The following is a 16,009-nucleotide window of genomic DNA, read 5'->3' on the forward strand; positions in this document are numbered from 1 at the left end:
TGAGCTGGAAGCAAAATACATTTTCCATTACATGCACATTCTTATCTCTCTACCCCTTTACCCCCATCCCAAACAGAATTAGCATGTACATGTGTGAAGGGGTTTCATCCTCTATGTTCACTTTCTCATCCCACCACTTCTGCCCAATATTGCCTCACTTTTCCTTTTGCCCAATATTCCTTCACATTTCTTCATGTAAGAAAAAATAGTAGAGTTGTCAGAGATCTAACTTCCTTCAGTCTGGGACAAAAAAAAAAGAACTATAGGAAACAAGTCATTCTTTATCTTCCTGATGCTCTCAAAGATTTTGTGCTACAGAACTCAAAAACCAACTGAAGAATAATCTGACCTTAGTTTTTATGTCACAGACCAGTCTCTGCCTTAAGGAGCTGTGCCTTAAAGGAGTTCTATACTATATGGCTTAGTAACTGCCATAAAAATGCTGTTGTTTGAAATAAAGATTAAATATAACTGAAGTATACTTTAGTGGTTGATACTAATAATTAAAGCAGAGCAAAATAAATATGGTCAGCTTTGTAGGATAAGACCAGACTTTGCATATGCCAGTTCTCAGTCAGCAGCAGAGATAGAAGCAAATAGTCTCCACATAGGTTTCAACTGCTATGATTTTCTTAATCTTTTCATCGAACCATTCTACAAAACATTTTTCAAGATAAACTCTGGGCACTAGTCAGACAAACATACTAGGCCTTGGTTTGTGAATTGAGAATTGGAGAGTTCTAAATCATACTAAGCCAAAACCAAGAACATCACATGAACGCATGTGGATGAAACCCCTTCACACATGATGTTTGCAAATTCAAACACTCCTCTAATATTTTAAATCCATTACAGATTCTTTTATTTTCTTTTTTTTTTTTTGAGTCAAAGCTTTGTGCCGTAGAATTCCTGTTTCTATCTCTCTCTCTTGATTAGCCCTTTTCTGATTCTCAATATGCCAGTTTTCTGGAATCTGTGTTCAAACGCTTTTCGGAATATATTGGTTTAGTTTCTTACCTGCAATTGATTCTACCTTTAGACAAGTTTGCCTGTGCTCCACCCTGACTTTAATCTTAACCCTGCCGGAATTTTCACTTTCACTTTTCCTGCTTATAGGTCTATCAACAACAAGTATACAAAAGGGGGGAAATCCCTTAAAAAAACAAAAAGCAGCATCTTATGAAATCCTACCAAATTTTCTATTGATGATTGAAATTGCTTCATTTCACGAAGGGTTTCATTATCTCGCTTCACTTCATTTACATATTGTGCCAAGTCCTAAAACACAGGGGGGAAAAACAAATTTGGTACGTAGCAATGATTGATTAAATATTTACAGTTGATTCAGGGCTAAAAGCCACTCATGTCCATTTTTTTTTAAAAAAAGACATTTATTTTTATATGAATATTTCCCTATTATAGAAATTTTTGCATAGAGCATATGAGCCAAATACAACATTACATTAAAAAAAAGCAATCAAAAGATAAGTGTATTCTAATTTTCAATTTAATTTAGGGAGGGTGACTTAGGTCAGATTGCTGGACTAATTCTTCCTTGTTCCTCTACTGTAATTGAAGCAACTATATATTAAATGACAGCATGGGCATATTGGAAAAACTATGCTACACACAGTAACCTTATTATCATCTTCACATCCCTCGGAAGGAGAAACAGGGCCATACCTGCTGGCCCAAGTCCTGAAATCTTTTAACACCATTGTAAAAGATTCAGTTTCTGTTCAATGTTCACAAAGCCTATGCTCATTTTGCACTGAAAAGATTATGTGATAACATGAAATAGAATGTGTAGTCTACCAAAGTATAGTCCGTATGCATGCGATATATAGCAAAGTTGTAGAACCTTTTCTATTCGAAAGCCAGAGTGAAAATAGCTTGACAAATAATCAAATAATAAATTAAACATGGATCCTTGAATTGTGAAAGGAGCTTGTTTGCTGTCATTTATAAGCATGTTAAACCAGTGTGCAGCAAGATAGAATCCAAGTTTCAAAATATTTAATTTTCAATTTATTTCTTTTCATTTTATATTAGACAGGATGTACTCAATCATACTTACCTTCATTGCATCAAGGGCCAACTTTAGATTTGCCTTCTCAATTATGTCATTAGTGTGCTTTACCAGCTCCTACATCACAGAATGCCATAGTTATTATCAACCAATTATAATGGAGAGAAAGTCAGAAAACTATGGATATGCTATAATCAATGTAGCTCAATCTAAACCAGTTATTATATTACCATTACTCAAAGTTATTCCAAAGGTGTGTTTTTTTTCTTTCTCAGCTCACCCATAAATCTAGATATTTTTAAACAGACTTTCAGCCAATGTTATATTTCAGATTTTATGTTTTGGTTTCAGCTTTTCTGTGTCAACATAGCAAATATTTCAGTACATTGGTTAAATTTCCTGGAAATGTGTCCATGACCCCAGATTAACATGATCAAACTGTTTCTAATGCATCTTTTATTTAGGTGCACATATCCTATTCTCTGTAAAATACATAATCTAAATGCCCAACCCCAATTTAAAAAACTGTAGAAGTTTTATATTTGTACTATCACTAATCCACACTTAAAGCTCAATAAAGATATGTGGATTGTGACTAGGAAATGAATATGAAATATCTGATAATACTATAAGCTTCCAATGATGTACTGGAATATATTAGTCATATTAGCATTCAAATTTATTGTTTATCTGCTCATGTTTCAGTATCATGTTTCAGTATTTCTTCTTTGTGTTACTTATTCTATATATTCTTTCACAATGCACAAGAAAAAAAAGTAGTAACATTTCTGAAAGATTTACCAACTGGGAATAATCGATACTGGTTCTTATTCAAATGAGCATTTTAAAATAAAAGTTATGCTCCATTATCTTTGTTAAAATCATACCAGAACTTTCTGCAAAGAGTAATGTGTCAATTACAAATGCAGTTAAAATGCATAAAACACATGGGGAATTTATATACTGCATGTAACAAGGCACTACAGCAGGGGTCTTCAAACTTGGCCCTTTTATGGCTTGTGGACTTCAACTCCCAGAATTCCTCAGCCAGGCTGAAGGAATTCTGGGAGTTGAGGTCCACAAGTCATAAAAGGGCCAAGTTTGAAGACCCCTGCACTACAGAAACAAAATACCACTTCTTGCATAGACAGAAGCTCTTTTTAAAATGACACTTTATAAGTAGGAGCAAAGCAGACAATCTAATGCAATAGTGTAAATCTCTGCGGCTGTACTAATGAGTCCGCCAGCAAAGCTATCAAATGATATTTAGAAGATTCTCTAGTTCCATTATAGTACTAACTGCACAGGAGCCATGCACTCTGGGAATTATAATGGGAAGCATTCTAAATACAAATAGCATTATTATAATCCAGCACAGAACAGAGGTAACCTAGGAGTGACTGCTTCCTGTTCAGCCTTGATTATGTACAGTAAAAAAAACCAACACATTTCACCTATTATCTAAGATTAGTATATGGTATTGATTTATACCAGACATGTGAAACTCACGACGTCACCTGACGTTGCGCAACGTATCGGGACAGTTTTGCCATTGCCAGCAATGGGGTGGGCACAGCTGCCGGATGACGGTTTGACACCCGATTTATACTATTAAAAAATAGACAGGAAGCTACTGCGAAATCAACTGAATTCCAACAGTATTGGGCTGGGTGGAAAATCTTTCTAAACAAATGATCTTTCTCATCAAACTGCCGGCCCACAGGCCGGACGCGTCATCCAGAAGCCACACCCACCCCATTGCCGGCAATGGCAAAACCGTCCCAATAAGTTGCACGACATCATGTGACATTGCGATTTGACATAGGCCCTCACATTTGCTATACTATTAGAATCGACAATCTTTCTTAAACTCATTTAAGAATTATACTCTTCATAGCAGGTCCCTAGGGCAACCTTTGCATTACCTACAGGTGGACAGGTGTACAATATAATACAACTGTCCGCATGGGTCAGAGCCATTGTGTGTTGTGCTCTTGCTGATAAATTACACTGATACATATCCTGGCTGACAAAAAAACAACAATATAATAGTAATGACCTGCTCACTGCATTGTATTATATCAGGCTTCTTCAACTTTATAGATGTTGCAGTACAGTTCCCACCTGGAATGCACCAGAGTGGGTAAGACCACATTAAACAATACAATGGCTGAGACTAGACAGCAGCAAGCTAGCAGCAATTCCAAGTGGTAGCTTTGCTTTAAGTGGGTTAACTGTTGTGTTGTGAGAATCATGAGTTCCTTTCCAAAGAAAGTGAGTGCTATGCTTCTAAAATAGCACCATCCCCCACAAAAAGTAGCTTAAAATTGATAGGATGTTTTAAAATAAAGGACCCAAAGACTAGGTTAGGGATAGATACTTGTGAAGAAAAATCTATCTCTGTGGTTGCTAAGAGTTGACACCAACTTGATGGCATACAATCAATAATCAATCAGTCTGACATTCTTACAGCTGACCTTCTTAAATGTGTACTCTCAGTAGTCCAAATTCACGGTACAAACAGAAAATGGTCTAAATAGCTGCACAGAGATAGAACCAGCAAGATACAATCTCAATCATCAGAAAAATTAAATACCTGAAGTAGCAGATGATATTTCAGAACTCGTTGCATTGGAACCACAAGGAGATCCCGCAGAGTAAATTTCCCATTATTAGCTCTTTTGGAACATTCCTAATTAAAGAATAACCAAAAATTGAATAAATAAAATGTCTCGGGGTGATTCTGGAACATAATCAAAATGACAATGTTATTTTTCATAAGATAGGAGACACGTGTCTCAAACTGCACCAACTATTCAATTATATTGAATTTTGATTAAGTTTGAATACTGGGGTCCTCAGATTAAGTCTTCTTCCTCACCCAGCCCACTGATCTTTGTAATTCAAAGATCAAGTACAGTTCAAAAAAGGCTGAGCAGGTCCGGCTTAGGAGAAATCATCGAGTTATGATCTGGTCAGGATTACCAGAAGCAAGTGTGGATGATTAAAATTTTAATTTCAGTCTCTCCCCTTCAAATCTTTTATAGGGATTTAAGACAAAAAAATAATTTCCACATCTAATTGTAATTTATAAATGCAAAGATTTCCTTTCCCATCCTATAGATTGCGGCACTGCCCTACGTTAGGATTATCAACAATTCCTCTATAAAAGAAACAGAAAACACTTTTTCAGGCCAAGGACTGCTCTCATTTTATTTGCCTTATTGTCACAACAACAACAACAACAACAATACAGCTCAATAGTATGCAAGTGTTTAAATAAAGTCATAAGGTTTATACAGATGGAACTACAGTATAAACTGACAATACTATAAAGATTTTTGGCTGGCAGTTCAGGTCATGAATAAAACAATTCAAGAATATTTGCCTAGATTACTCAAGAGTCCTTTTCTGTTGGGGTAGGATATAAAGGGATTGCATCCCAAAAAGTAAGTGGAGCCAAAACAGAATAGTAAATTGAGCCAGGATAAAGTTAATGTCCATATAAATATAATTAAATTTAAACTTAATTAAATAGTCAACATGATTACTCCCCATGTATCTAATAAGTTTCCTCTACTGTGATATTAAGAATTGCAGCTCAGCAACAATGTTCAGAAGCACTCTGGAGGGCTCATGTAACCCTGGGTGGGTACCCTTAGTAATTAAAGCTTGCAAGGAGAGCTCTACCATTTATTGCTGTAAATAAATCCACAGGCAATTTTAACTCTTGGTCTGCACATTAAGGAGAATGAGGTGGCACTGCAAGTGTAGTAGAAAAGAATATACTTCTTCAGTACAGAATTGTGGGCTTTTCCCCCTCAAATCTGCCTTGCAAAGTGCTCTTTCCTATGACAAAGAAAGAACTGCACTCAGCCTTTCAACCCAATCCCCTTCAGTGGTGACACATGTTATCTATGGAGGGAGGGGATTCAGACTCTATTTGCATTTGGAAATGGTTCCATCCATTCCACCATCCCAGCTTTAACCATCTCACCCGCTCTACCACCATAGTCTGCAAAACATTTACACAAATCATAATCTCCAATTTTATTGTAGAAATAAAATTAGCATTCATGAATTGGAATACCTATAAATTATGCAATATGTAAAATGGACTAATAGTAGATGCCACCTCTCTCCCCTGCATATCCTGCTCCCTCCCCTTCCATCTTTTAATCATAATTTTGTATTCTTATTGTTGATAGAGATATATAGAGATATAGATATATATAGACATTGACATAGGCATAGATACATAGTTTTAAAGCTTTTAATGTTATAAACTACCCAAGGTTGCCTCATGGCATGACAGCCAGCCAGACAGATAGACAGACAGACAGACAGACAGACAGACCATGGGTTGTGTCACGTGACATATTGTGACATATCGTAATGTTTTTTTGCCTTTGCAGAGCTGGAGTGGGTATTGCCTGTGTGTCACACATCCAGCCTCCGGGCCGCCATTTTGACACCCCAAGCTATACAGACAGACAGATAGATACAGGTAGTTCTCAACTTACAACCACAATTGAGCCCACAATTTCAGTTGTTAAATGAGATATTTGAGTTTTGCTCCATTTTACAACCATTCTTGCTACAGTTATTAAGTGAATCACTGCAGTTGATAAGTTATAAACCTGATTGTTAAGTGAATCCGGCTTCCCCACTGACTTGTCAAAAACGTTGCAAAAAGTGATCACTTTTTGTGTCCTTGAGACACAGCAATGGTCATAAGTATGAAGCAGTTTTCAAGCATCTAATTTTGATCACATGATCATAGGGATGCTACAAAGTTTGTAACTGTGAAAAATGGTCGTAACTGAAAGTCACAGTTATAAGTCACTTTTTGCAGTACCGCTGTAACTTTGAACGGTCACTAAATGAACTGTTTTAAGTCAAGGACTACCTGTAGATAGATAGATTGTAAGATTTGAATCTAAATGTTTTTAATTTATAAATAAAACAATAAAATGTCCCAGACACCTCCAATTTCAGCTTAACATCTTCTTTTGTCTTGGAGATATTATCCAAGCAGGAAATAGCCATCTCTACTTGACTGCAATACTGCCCATAAATCACCAATCTAGAACAATACAGGAAAATAAAATAGTTAAATCAATTCATTTATATTTTATTGTTACATTTAGCTAGTTTACTTTAACTTTACCCCTAACTACTGTTTACAAATAGTCCTTGACTTACAACCACAGATGCGACCAGAATTTCCATTGCTAAGCAAGGTGGCTGTTAAGTGAGTCATGGCCAATTTTACAACCTTTTGGCCATGGTGGTTAAGCACTGCATCTCTGTGAATCATGTCATTAAGAGAATCTGGCTTCCCCCATTGACTTTACTTGTTAGCAGTCAGGTGGTGACCATGTGACCCTGGGCTGGTGCAACCATAGCAGATACATGCTGGTTTTGATCACATGACTGTAGAGAATGTTGTCATAAGTGCAAGGACCAGTCGTAAGTCACTTTTTTATTGCTGCTGTAACTGTGAATGTTTTTTTAAATAAACATTTACTACCTTTAGAATCTTCAGAATCTTAAGTTCATGTGGCTCTATCTCGGCAACTATTATAATCAAAATGCTATTTAAAAATCTCAGTCTAAAAAAGTAAATACTATGACTTTAATCAGGCTGAAAACACAACTATAAACCTTTTACATAATAATTTTAGTATTTATTATTAAGGAGTTCTTCAGCTTACGACCACCATTGAGCTCAGAATTATGGTCCTAGGTTGTAGCTGTCCTTAAACAAGGGGGCCCACCTGATCACCTTGCTTAACGATCACAATCCCTGCTCTCCCTGTGGATTGCTAAATAGAGTATGGGTTGCCTCAGAGGGTGGAACAGGCCTTAAGAGGTCTGGTGTACAGTAGGCCTGCACTGCACCTCCCTTTGGCCCGGGCTTTGGCCAAGACAGGTGGGTGGAGGCTGCTGCAGTGTCCTTTGATCAGTCATAAGGACAGGCAAATTGTCAAGCATCTGATAATTTTGTTCACATGATAACAGAGGTACTGCAGTGGCTGTAACTTTGGGTACAAGTGATAAGTTCTCTTCGTTCAGTGCTGTCATAATTTCAAACAGTTGAATAAACAGTCATAAATCAAGGACTAGTTATAATACAAACCTGCAGAAAGCTCAATGCAGAAGGCAAGGAATCACATGATTGCAATTAGTGATTGCATCAATTGTGCCTTGGCTATAGAAAGTAGTAAATTTTCCCATATATTCCCCATCTTGAAGTAATAATATGAAGGAATGGATATGATGAAGTTTCTGTAGCCAAGCCCAACCATAACTGTCTACTTTTAGAAGTCAGAAAATGTGATATATACCAAATAAGGTTAATATCCTAGAAAACCATAACAAAATATACAAAAGGAAAAAGGGATAGATATAACACATTCTACAGAATAACTTCCTATGAGTTTTTAATGCACTGAAATCATGTATTACAGATTAATACTAAATATGAAAAACATTCATATTTGAACACAAAACCTTTACTTAAATTACATTAAATACAATTGGGAACCTATCATGGATAAATTAATACCAACAGCCAGGTTCACATTTTGACAATATACATTATATATCTATATATATGTATATATATATAAATAAATAACTATTACCTTTCCTTGTAGCTAATAAAAATTTTATACAAATTCTGGTCACTTTTGCTTACAATGGATTCATGAATATCCTGTGTTAAACTTCTGTGGATCTTCACCAAATCCTGTAACAAAAATATAAGCTATAAATCTTTTATACGGTAAGAATCTTCAGTGCTATCATATCAGCTTTCCATTGTAAAGTTATTATTTTCATACAATGAAATACAGAGGTTATACTATTTCATACTGGAATCTAGAAAGGTATTATCATTGCGGCTATTAAAATGAACATTTATTTTCCTTAAACCTTTGACCTTGAACTTATGTATTTGTTATACAATTCTTAAGAAACTATAAATTTAAAAGTATATACAGTTTTTTAAGTCACCTGGCACATTAAACCTTATTCATAGTTTTCCTATCTTAGACTAAAGATAGGATAACTTCACTCTTCTATTACTAAGGTATTAATTCTCTGTTTGTTTCTTCCCAGACCCCTGGTTGCATAGGAAGACTTTACTTGATCAAAATAAACTCAGAAAATATCTTAATTCCATTTTATATTCCTGATTGCAATCGGGTCTAATGTCCAAACACAGGGACCTGGAGGCAGTTTGGTTTACTTATATAAATTTAATACTAACGTCTTGCTCCTCAAAGGTTAAATAAACTGTGAATTTCTTACGATTAGGTAAAGCTCTAATCCAATCTAATACAACTGAGTCATAAATTCAAAGGTTTGTTTGTTCCTGTCTTTCCACTTCAAACAAAATAGATATACATATTGCCAGAACTTTCTTTTTCTACTAGACGCTGAAAAACTGCCTGCAAGGACAGAGGTGAATGTATAAATGGTCAATCAGAAGCCTCCTGATGAAAGTTGTTGGATTTTCCTGGCAGGAGACACAATTTTGAGACAAAACCCATTGTCAACAGACAAGGAATCTATTGATCGCTGACTAGCAGCTAAGCTTCTAACAGAGAGAAGGGAGAAGCATCTGCTATTTCCCATCCCATCATCCCCTTAACTGACCATAACACTTTCTCGGTGGGTGTTTTTTTAAGATTTAACTTTGTTTTTATTTTTTAAAACAGGATAAACTACCCAAGCAGTATATGAGAGGAGAAATTAATCCCTTTGCCCACCTAAGTATAAACCCACCAAAAAAAGGGGGGAAACTTGGCTGATTTTTTTTTAAGTACAATTAATTAACTGTATCCATTCAAGTCCATCAGACAGTTAATTTAGACCAGGGGTGTCAAACTCAATTTCATTGAGGGCTGCATCAGCATTGCGGTTGCCCTCAGGAGGCTGGGTGGGTATGGTCTGGGTGGGCGTGGCCTACTGGGTGGGCGTGGCTAGAGTGTGTATGGCCTACTAGGTGGGCATGGCCAGCTCTACATCGTTCGCATCAAGGGTGCCTATGGGGGCCTGGGCAGGAGTGGGACAGATCTGAGGGTCTCTGGCAGAAGGAGGGTCTCTGGGCCAGGGCCAAGGCAGTGGGGGCTTTTCCCTCACTGTTTCCAGGATGGCTTTGCGAGACGCATGAAACCACTTCGCGGGCCGGATCTGGCCCCCGGGCCTTGTGTTTGACATGTCTGATTTAGACAATTAGAAAAAGTTATGAATTTGCTTATTTATTTAAATATTGTATATTTTTATGGCTCTCATCTTCTAGCTTAAAAAAATGAAACTCACCCACAGATTAGGGGAAAAGATACCATCCCTCTTCTACCCCACCAAGTGTTTTGAGATGACATTTTAAAGTCACATTCTAGGCCTAGTAGACAAATAAACATGTCAATGGACCATACACTAGCCTTGTCCTTAATTCTGTCTCTTTAGCTTGGGTGACTAAACGGCAAGGATAAGGTTAAGCCAATAGTGGCCCACCAATGGAGTCTCCCCAAACCTGCATTTTCCTGGCCAATGACAAGAAAGCACCCTAAGCTGAATGGCTTTTTTTTCTGGGAAAAAGAAAGCTCAACACTTTTGTTGCTTGTATGAAATGAAAAATGTGTTCATTTCTTCCTAACTTCTTTGCAGGAAGCCTTAACCTTCTCTTGCTAAACTCTTCCTCCTTAAGGGAGTGGGCTAGACAAAGTAGTAACAGCAGTAAGGAAGTGGGTATGTAAGCAGGGAAGAGTAAGACCAATAGCTGAGCTACAATTTTCATTCACTAAGCTCATCTATTAGTTCAACTGTTAAGTCTCAAAGGACCCTTTCTGCACATCCTATTAGTCTCCATTCTACCTAAATTCTCCAGCAATGCCTTCTAGGCAGCCCTCCCATGAATATCAAAGCTCTGGAAATATTACATACGGAAATGTTGATGAATACTGTTTCAAATTCTGATGGAGTCAGAAATCTTTTCAATGGCACCATAAAAAACTGTAAAGTGAAAAACACAGACAAGTAATATCATACATTTTGCCTAATGGCACTTCCGTTTAGGAGATTTGATGTCTACCTCTTGTTTTAAATATAATGTCTTAGAACACCTTATCATTTGATCAAGTTCCCAGTCTTGCATATTAAGTGTTAAATGTTTTTTTAAAAAAGTTAAATGGTTTAAAAAAAGCATTTACCAAACTTCTGATACATGAAGATGATATTTTCCTCTGATTAATTCCAACGAACAAAAGGTATATAGCATTGTATCTTTACAGTAAAGCTAAATGATCAAATTCCCCCCAAACGTTAGCAGTAATAAACTAATTAAAATTACATTGCCCCAGATTTTATAATGGATATTTAAGGAGGTTATAAGTTATTTCTCCATTGGGTTACTGCTTGTGTATCTAGTATAGCAATAAAAAGAAATATTTAAAGCAAAGTTCATTTTGGTAGCAAACTCTTGTAATTTTTTGAAGAGTGCTTTATTGTCTTTGCCTTGGACGTTTTCCTCAAAGAAAATATCACTGTGCATTAAAATTTCCTTTTATCTCAACCTCAAAACTTTGAAAAATTCTTGAAGATGAAGTCCACATAATTTAAAGTTCCTGAGGTTGAGAAACACTGATCTAAACTTGCAACACATTCCACAACAGAATATTCCTGGGGGAAAAAAAGCAGAATCACTACTAGAATTTCCATTGAGAGATTATAAAGAGCTCAGGGAGAAGGTGGATGAGAAAAATGAGTGATCTGCCATGCATTGGTAATAGTGAAATGTACTGTGATATAAAATAAGCATATAACAGCAACATGCTCTTAAGCAGAAAAACTGATTATTTAATATTTCATGTATCCAGCAGTAAAATTTAGAAAGTTGCAGTATATTAGGGATCTCAAAATGCTTCAGCACCAAAACAGTTCATTCAATTATCTGACAAGTTTGACAAACTTTTTCATATGTGATTTGATCCATCCAAACCACATATGTTGTCACTGAAGGCAGAAAATAAATGACTGATTGTTTAAAAAAACTTTTTTTAAAAAATTAACAGATAGGATATACTCACTGACAGAAATGCTACAGAGATTATCAGCTATGTTCTGTAACAATAGTTAAGTGTTCCAGAGTTTTACTTAAACAGAAAAAAAAAACATATATCTGTACTCTCTGTTGAGAAGTGGATAGTTGTTGTTGGTTTTTTTGACAAATTATAGATATTTCAATGGAAGACAATAGAATATATCACCATTGTTTCCCACAACTAATTGAAGTAAATAAATAAATAACATACACCATACATATAGTATATAACCAATTCGATCTATTTAAGGCACCATGCTAGAAACAGGGAGAGTGTGAGCTTTAGTTCTGCCTTAGGCATGGAAGCTAGCTGGGTGACTTTGGGCCAATCACTCTGTCTCAGTCCAACCCACCCCACAGGATTGTTGTTGTGGGGAACATAGGAGGAGGAGGAAGCATTGTATGTATTCACCACCTTGAATTATTTATAAAAATAATAAAGACAGGATTTTTTAAAAAAAATCCAGATAAATCTAATACATTCTTACTTTAAAAGCACTGAGGATCTTGGATTATGGCAGGTACTGAATATAAATAAATTTACCAAATTTTATACACTGCTTATCTTTGTGGCCCAGTGGTGGGGAAAAAAAGGGGGGGGTGTTTGCTAACTGATCTCAAGTTCCCTCTGAGATCAACAGTGCTGTCTTTTGAACAAAGCCAACTCAGAACACTTTGAAGAAACATTCCGAATGAAGCTGTTTTATTTCAAGGTCAAAACCAAACATGTTTTCTATTTTGTGCACACCTCTATTATGTATACATCCCTGCCTGAAACCTCTCTGCTCTCCTAGCTCCCCTGGCAATAAGTGGGAAATGAGTTCCTGATTGTTTTAGCACATCACTTTACCTTTTCGATTGATTCCAGTGTTTCGGTGTATTTCTCTTCAGTCTGTTTTATTTCCGAAAGACAGCAGGTTCTTATGTCATTCTCAGGACATTTCTGCCAAGTCAATAAGAGTTTACTTGAATATGAGAGTACTTCTGGGTATTTTTCAGGTGGACCATATTTCTCTACCAACTGTCAGTGATAGTCAGCATCCTAATCTATCTTGTTGTAGACCTGAATTCAGTGACATGCTGTCTCCAGGCACATAAGTCTTGCCCCACACCTTGCCAATTTAAAGAATTGAAACAAAATCTCTCCTAGGATTTCTGGAAACACAGTAAATGAGAAAAGGCTGTGGCAGCAGATCTAAACCCAGTCTTCACAGGTCAGGGTATCAATCAATTAAAGAAATGGTAGAAGGGAGAGAGAAAGAGACCACAGTTGGCTTCCAACTGTGGGAAATTGGGAAAAAGTGCTGAGGGAAGCCATGAGAAGGAGCAGAGCAAATGCAGGCAAAAGAACCAATGAAGTTTTATTCTCTGTATTTCATGTTTTAAAACTTCTTAAATGAGAACAGGACATTTAAAAATACTCTTATATTGGTATGTTCGTTATCAGGCAAGTTAGGTATTTCAAATACTTAATTGACCAAGTAAGGAAGCAGAATGATGATAGGCCAAAATATTTATGTGAAAAGAAAAAAATTACCAGGGAGATGATACTTCCAGTAAGTGGAAGCTTATTAGGAAGGAAATTGGAGCAAAGTTGCCAGGGGCTTCAATATGATTAATTGGCTCTTAATACTCCATCGGAAACCCATGGGACTGAAATGTGTTTAATTTTGGATTATGGTCTAAATATATTACTGTACTATTTCTTTTGTGCCCAACTGAAACTTTTCACATCTTACAAGTTGATGTGCTGCTTCAGCTTTCATTAGGTCTTCATATACTTCACCACCTTCATCTTCTCCGTAAACACAATCATAAAGATCTTCATCTTCATTCACTCTCGTTTCACTAGAATACAATGGGAAAGGAGAAAATTAAGAAGGCACAATATCGTTGGACTTATTTTAAAAATCTAGAAGAGTATCATAAAATAATGCATAGTTTCCCTCTAGTTTCCTCTCCATTTTGGGCATTGCCAGAAGGCAGACTGGAAACATCTGGCTTGGCTTTAAGTTGATGAGATCACCTGAACACTAAACTATGGTAAAGCTTAACAATGGTCAGTGAATACAAGAAACCTATGGAATCATAGTTACAATACATTGTCCCTAGGTTCAAAAAGAACAACAAGCTAGGGTAGAACTGTAATTTCTTCTCTCATCAGTACCACAAATGTAGGAGAGATAACCTATGCTCAGTAAAAGGCTATATTATACTCATTTTTGTAACAATAAATCAGGATGGGGAAACTCTTCACCAATCAGGAGAAAATTTATTTTTTCATTGGGGACCTGAGAATTGATATATTATATTTTATATATATTGTGAGTCACTAAGCAATTGCCTTGTTTGACTGCAATTTCTGATTTCTTGCCAGCTTCTCACAAGCAAGGTCAAGTCCCAGGCAGTTTGCAAGCAGGCCAAAGGCAGATGAGTACCATGGAACAGGGTGTGTGTGAAGGGGAGGAGAGTGCTGCACGCAGGGTGAGGAGGGGTTTACTGTGGCACCATGTGAAAGGATGCAGGGGTGCTATGGCAATATTCCTGGATCTTGTATTCCATTGGGGTGGTCCTCAGAAGAAAAAGCAGCAGAAGCAACTTGCAGCCTTCCCCATTGACTCTGCTTGTGGGAAGCCAACAGGGAAGTCACGAATGCTGATCACATGATAGCAGGATGCTGCAACTGTTGTAAATATGAGCTAGTTGCTAAGTGCCTGAATTGCAATCCTATGACCTCAGAAGTGGTACGATGGCTGGAAGTTCAAGGATCAGTCCTAAGTGTCACTTGTTCAGCAACATCACAACTCCAAATGGTCACTGAACAAGCAGTCATTAAATTGATTACCCAATTTATGACAGTGGTACTGATTCATAAGGCTGTGGATATCATAAAAATTGAAATTGGAATTTGGAAGAAGAATACCTTGGTTTGGCTTATTATTGTTGTTATAATATATGCATATACATATACATACTGTACATACATACATACATGTATGTATGTATAAATTTAAAAACTAAAATTACTCTACACACACACATACATACATACATATACATACATGTGTATACACACACACAGACATAAAAACTAAAATTACTTTATCTTACTCCTTTCCTAACCAAACCAACAGCAAAATATGAAGTAAAAAGATTTAAATATGTTAAAGGAAGCATGAATGAAAAAGTCAAAACACAGGCAGCTTTGCTCAGTCTTCATTTCAACCCATTTTAAGTATGTTATTATGTTATTTAGAAATAAGCAAAGACAATGCACTGTATTTGAAGAATTAATGTGGCTAAATAAATATTTTTTTCTTTCTTTTCTGCCAGAGTTGAGTAATCTGAATTCAAATACGGGTAAATAAAAATATGCAGAAACTGGAACAATTTGAAACTGATGACATCAAAAGGGGTACTGATTTTTTTTGTTCTTTGTGATTTTGAAGGTATGATGAAGGCATAAGCTTAACAGAGGTTTAATGCACTTATTTTTGTCCTTTTTTAAAAAACAGGATAGATGCCATGATCCCTATTAATTATCTTATAAGGCTGCTTAGAGACCTCTGGAATGGCAAGTTTGAAGTCTTCATCAGGTGAGTTATCTTCAACTAAAAATTGATTACTTAATAACTTAAAAGAATTTAAAATAAACAGCAAAAACCTGATTGAAATATTGTTCTCCACATGATCAGCATAATGTCAACACCCTACAAATTAGAACCCACATTTAATATACAATATGACTTACTCTATTAAATCTGGAAGGCCTTTGTATATGTCTTCATCATTAACACTCTCTTCTGTAGGAAAGGGCCTATGGGGACAAAAAAAAGAAACAAAGGTTATTAATCATCATAAGGGACAAT

General features: G+C 36.2%; 1 protein-coding gene across 1 annotated transcript in view; it reads right to left on the minus strand.

The window, feature by feature from the left end:
• Positions 1-16,009, minus strand: part of VAV3 (vav guanine nucleotide exchange factor 3) — a 216,342-nt gene that overhangs the window by 106,314 nt on the left and 94,019 nt on the right. Inside the window, exons 4-12 of the mRNA XM_083360483.1 lie at positions 15,892-15,957; positions 13,880-13,988; positions 12,991-13,083; positions 10,985-11,053; positions 8,680-8,783; positions 7,016-7,115; positions 4,626-4,721; positions 2,078-2,146; positions 1,192-1,278 (exon numbers count right to left, since the gene is read on the minus strand). Of these exons, the coding sequence (XP_083216609.1) occupies positions 1,192-1,278; positions 2,078-2,146; positions 4,626-4,721; positions 7,016-7,115; positions 8,680-8,783; positions 10,985-11,053; positions 12,991-13,083; positions 13,880-13,988; positions 15,892-15,957 (793 nt within the window). The remainder of the gene's footprint in view (positions 1-1,191; positions 1,279-2,077; positions 2,147-4,625; positions 4,722-7,015; positions 7,116-8,679; positions 8,784-10,984; positions 11,054-12,990; positions 13,084-13,879; positions 13,989-15,891; positions 15,958-16,009) is intronic.

The sequence above is a fragment of the Vipera ursinii genome (genome assembly GCF_947247035.1).
Source record: "Vipera ursinii genome assembly, chromosome: 3".
NCBI classification, from domain to species: domain Eukaryota; kingdom Metazoa; phylum Chordata; class Lepidosauria; order Squamata; family Viperidae; genus Vipera; species Vipera ursinii.